The sequence below is a fragment of the Eubalaena glacialis genome, chromosome 5 (genome assembly GCF_028564815.1).
Source record: "Eubalaena glacialis isolate mEubGla1 chromosome 5, mEubGla1.1.hap2.+ XY, whole genome shotgun sequence".
Taxonomy (NCBI): Eukaryota; Metazoa; Chordata; class Mammalia; order Artiodactyla; family Balaenidae; genus Eubalaena; species Eubalaena glacialis.
This window is the reverse complement of record NC_083720.1, coordinates 147441176-147445865: the sequence shown is the minus strand read 5'-3', so window position 1 is coordinate 147445865 and position 4690 is coordinate 147441176. Positions and strand designations below refer to the sequence as shown.

The 4690-nt window shown below is 40.1% G+C and overlaps 1 protein-coding gene across 1 annotated transcript; it reads left to right on the top strand.

Annotated features, from left to right (window-relative positions):
• The first annotated feature begins 239 nt into the window (after positions 1 to 239).
• On the top strand, positions 240 to 4479 carry DSPP (dentin sialophosphoprotein). The gene is given in 7 exon segments (XM_061191745.1): positions 240 to 294; positions 1300 to 1403; positions 1538 to 1546; positions 1548 to 2365; positions 2367 to 2532; positions 3015 to 4303; positions 4305 to 4479. Coding segments are annotated over 7 exon segments (2616 nt in total).
• The last annotated feature ends 211 nt before the right edge of the window (positions 4480 to 4690 follow it).

The window sequence follows — 4690 nt, the reverse complement described above, 5'->3', positions numbered from 1 at the left end:
CATCAGTGCTGAGCTGGCTGATACCACCGTATGTCACTGTGACCGTTCCAGGTGTGTTCTGGAACATTGAGTCTTGACAGCTTCTTCTGATGTTGGATCCATACTCCTTGCCTAGGAAAAACGCAAATGCTTACAGACCAAAATAATACATTATATGGTTATCATATTTTGCTTTATAAGTAATTTTGTGCTGTTCTCTTTTCTTCAAAAACAGCCACAGATTAATATTTCTAAAGGAAATGAAGATAATTATATATTTTTGCATTTGGACAGTAGCATGGGCCATTCCAATAAGTATGCCTTCCTCAAAAAAACCCTTCTTACTTTGTTATCTCTTTTAAGCTAACATTTATATATATATACATTTTTTTTTTCTTGAGACCTTGTCGATCAGCTGAGTCTAAACTTTTAGATTTACAGGAAAGACTTCGCAAGATATATTTGGGGTCTCAACAAAACCAAATAGGCACTCCAATTCATGCTTCCGTTCTTCTAATTGAAACTCTTGTCTTGTTGGAAGGATTATTTCTTTTAAAATTCATTCAGATTCATTTACATTTAATGCTTAGAAGTCATGGAGACTGTCCATCTTTGCTCATGCCCTATGAGTTTCATTCTAATATCAACAAAGCCTGTATTGTTTAAGAAGATTTCAAGAAAGAAAAATAGGAAAAAAATCACTTTTTTTTTCAACAAAGGGAAAACTAATGTTTCACTCAGAAAGTTAAATTTGGAATATACAGCTAAATACCAACAAAGAAAAATTAGGAAAATTAAACCATTTGTAATTTTATTAGCCAGCTGCTATGGTTAACATTTTGATATGTTTTCATAATACCAAATACTTTGGTATTTCTGTAGTTGAGAATTTTCTCAACTGTTTTCATTGTGCTCCTGAAGGGCACAGAAGTAGCAAAGTACTTGCCTTTGCTTCCTCCCTGGCTCTGGTCAGACCTACTATTTTCTTAGGGGTTTTGGCCAGGATTATACTTAATGTGGGTCTGGTGCTATTGCAAGAAACATCGTACAGAAATATCAAAGGTCTCTCTCTCCATTTTTATAAAAGACTATTCCCTTTCTACAGTTAAGTGATCTGGTTAATACTTCAATAAAATTGGGAATACTGCCAAGTTTAAATTCTACATAAGCCCTATAACAAGCCACTTCTCTTTTCTACCCAGTTAGATCATACTTTGACCTTTGTGTTATATCTTTTTTTCTTCATTTGGGGAAAAGTGTGTGTGTGTGTGCACGTGTGGGCACACATGTGCACAAAATAAGATTGTTTTCAATTTCCAGTATTTTCACTTTGGTAGGTTCCTCAAATCAAGCCATTGGCGAGACACGCTGTTGACAAATCTGTGAATTTACATCTTCTAGCAAAATTGAAAGTGCCAATACAGGTATAGGATGTAAAGTATGTTTCTAAGTTGTTTTTAGACTCCATTAACTTCCAAAAAATTGATGCTCATCTTTTCAGTTTGCTTTACTTTAAGATGGTATCCACAATTTATTTTGCATTGTTTCTCTTTTCCAGGATGAGTTAAAATGCCAATGATACCACCAAAGAAAGTGGTGTCCTCGTGCATGAAAATGAAAGAGGAAGGCAACAGTGCACCAAAGATGGTTACAAAGGAGAGAGAAATGGTTCTGAGTGGGCAGAAGTGGGAGAGAAAAGTTCTTCTACACGTTCCATGTTAGCAAATGAAGAGGGGAATACTGAGGATCTGAATGGGGGCACAGGAAAACCAGAAACATATGGTCATGATGGGATCCATGGCCAAGAAGACAGCACCACAGCAAATGGCATCAGGGGACAAGTAAGCATCATCGACAGTGCTGGAACAGCAAATGGGAACAATATTAATGGGATTACTGAGAACAATTCCAAAAATGGGGGTGCTGGAAATGCGAGTCAGAGTGAAGATGCCACTGTTGTCCAAGAAGATGGACATCAAATAGCTGGAAGCAATAATGGTACAGGTCATGAGGATGAAATAAGTGGGAACTTCTGTAGAAATGGGGGTGATACACATGAACAAACACCCCAGAGAGAAGGCGAGAGCAACGGGAATGAGGAGACAGGGGTGACACCAGGGGGAAGTGGAGATAGCAATAGAGAAGATGTTGCCTTGGATAATTCTGATGGAAGTCCTAGTGGGAATGGAGCAGATGAAGATGAAGACATGGGCTCTGGTGATGATGAAGGTGAAGAAACAGGGAATGGAGAAAAAGGCCCTGGTAACAGCAAGGGCCAAGAGGGTCAACCTCATGAGACAGAAGATGACGATGACAATAGCTTAGGTCAAAATTCAATTAGTAGTGAAGATGATGACCCTGGGGACAAAGAAGACGCCCATGCCATGAGACAACACCTCCAAGAGTGAGGAAGATTTTGACGATATTCCAGGAGACAATGGTAGCCAAAAAATAGAGGACACTCAAAAACCCAATCACAGAGAAAGCAAAGCTGTGGAAAATGGAATCACTGAAAAATTAGAGCCACCTGCTATTGGGAAGAGCCAAGTTAAGGTTAGTTTGTGAAGCTGGTTTCTTTCAATGGCAGTTTAAATTCTCCCCCTCCCTCCATGATGGTAGCATGAAAATAAATCATGACAAATAGTCATGTATTTTTGCATCTAAATTACTTGAATATTTGATGGGAAAGCTAGAGTCCATACTAGACTTTGCTATAGAACAATTTAAAAAAGCAGAAATCTCTGAAAATTTGGTTATAATTCTTCAAAAGTCTTATGCTAAATAATTAATGCAGCATGTAACTGTTTACAAAAGCTCTTACTGGGTAAAAACACAAATGGGATGGTCTATAATCTAAACACCAGAGTACTTTCAAGTACTGAATAAAGCACGTTTTCACAGACAGATGTTTCTGAAGTACTGGAAGCTGAACTCCTGTTCTATGGCCACTTTCCCTAGTCAGTCTTCCTCAAACCAATGCAATTTTGCAGAATAACATTCACTAATTAATCATTCTTTTCTCCATTTTTCCATAGGGAATAGAAATGGAAAGTCCCAGCAGTGGCAACAGAAACAATATTACCAAAGAAGCTGGGAAAATGAATGAAGATAAAGAGAGTAAAGGCCAACATGGAATGATTGTGGGCAAAGGAAATGTCAAGACACAAGAAGAGGTTGACGTCATGCAAGGACCTGGCCAGAAATTAGAACTTCGAAATAAGTTTGGACCCAGCAAAACACGCAGTGACAGTAACAGTGACGGCTATGACAGTTATGAGTTTGATGATGAATCCGTGCAAGAAGATGATCCCAACAGCAGTGGTGAGTCTAATGGCAGTGATGATACCAATTCTGAAGGTGACAACAACCACAGTAGCCGAGGAGATGCTCCTTATAACTCTGATGAATCAAGTGATAATGGCAACGACAGTGACTCAAAAGGAGGAGAAGAAGATGATAGTGATAACACATCAGATGCTAATGATAGTGGTAGTGATGGCAATGGTAACAATGGGAGTGATAAGAATGGAAAATCAGGCAGCACCAAAGATAAATCAGATAACAGTGACAGCAGTGACAGTAGTGACAGCAGTGATAGCAGTGACAGCAGTGACAGTAGTGACAGCAAATCAGACAGCAGCGACAGTAGTGAAAGCAGTGACAGCAGTGACAGTAGTGATAGCAGTGACAGTAGTGACAGTAGTAGTGGCAGCAAGTCTGACAGCAGTGACAGCAGTGACAGTAGTGATAGCAATGACAGTAGCAACAGTAGTGACAGCACATCAGACAGCAGTGACAGTAGTGAAAGCAGTGATAGCAGTGACAGTAGTGATAGCAGTGACAGCAGTGACAGCAGTGACAGTAGTGATAGCAGTGACAGCAGTGACAGTAGTGACAGCAAATCAGACAGCAGTGACAGTAGTGACAGCAGTGACAGTGACAGTAAATCAGACAGTGACAGTAGTGACAGCAGTGATAGTGACAGTAAATCAGACAGTGACAGCAGTAACAGTAGTGACAGCAAATCAGACAGTGACAGTAGTGACAGCAGTGACAGTAGTGACAGTAGTGACAGCAAATCAGACAGTAGTGACAGCAGTGACAGCAAATCAGATAGTAGTGATAGCAGTGACAGTAGTGACAGTGACAGCAGCGACAGTGACAGCAGTGACAGCAGTGATAGTGACAGCAGTGACAGTGACAGCAATGATAGTGACAGCAGTGATAGTGACAGCAGCAACAGTGACAGCAGTGACAGCAGTGATAGTGACAGTAGTGACAGTGACAGCAGTGATAGTGACAGCAGCAGCTGTGACAGCAGTGACTGACAGTAGTGACAGCAACAGCAGTGATAGTGACAGCAGTGACAGTGCATCTGACAGTGGTGATGAGAGTGACAGCAAGAGCAAGTCTGGTAACGGCAACAACAATGGAGGTGGTAGTGACAGTGATAGTGACAGTGAAGGCAGTGACAGTAATCACTCAACCAGTGACGATTAGAACTAAAGAAAACTCCACAAGATTCCTTTTGTGAACAATCTGGTGAGTAATTGATAGGAAATAAAGATTTCCAAGAAAGTAAAGAAAGGGGAGAAATAAAAGACATATGTAAACATCTACAGAAACAACAAGAAAATAGTCAAATTGTCAGATTCAGAACCAGGTCTGAACACCCTCAGAGAGAGAATCTGTGTACCCGCGTGTTAAATAT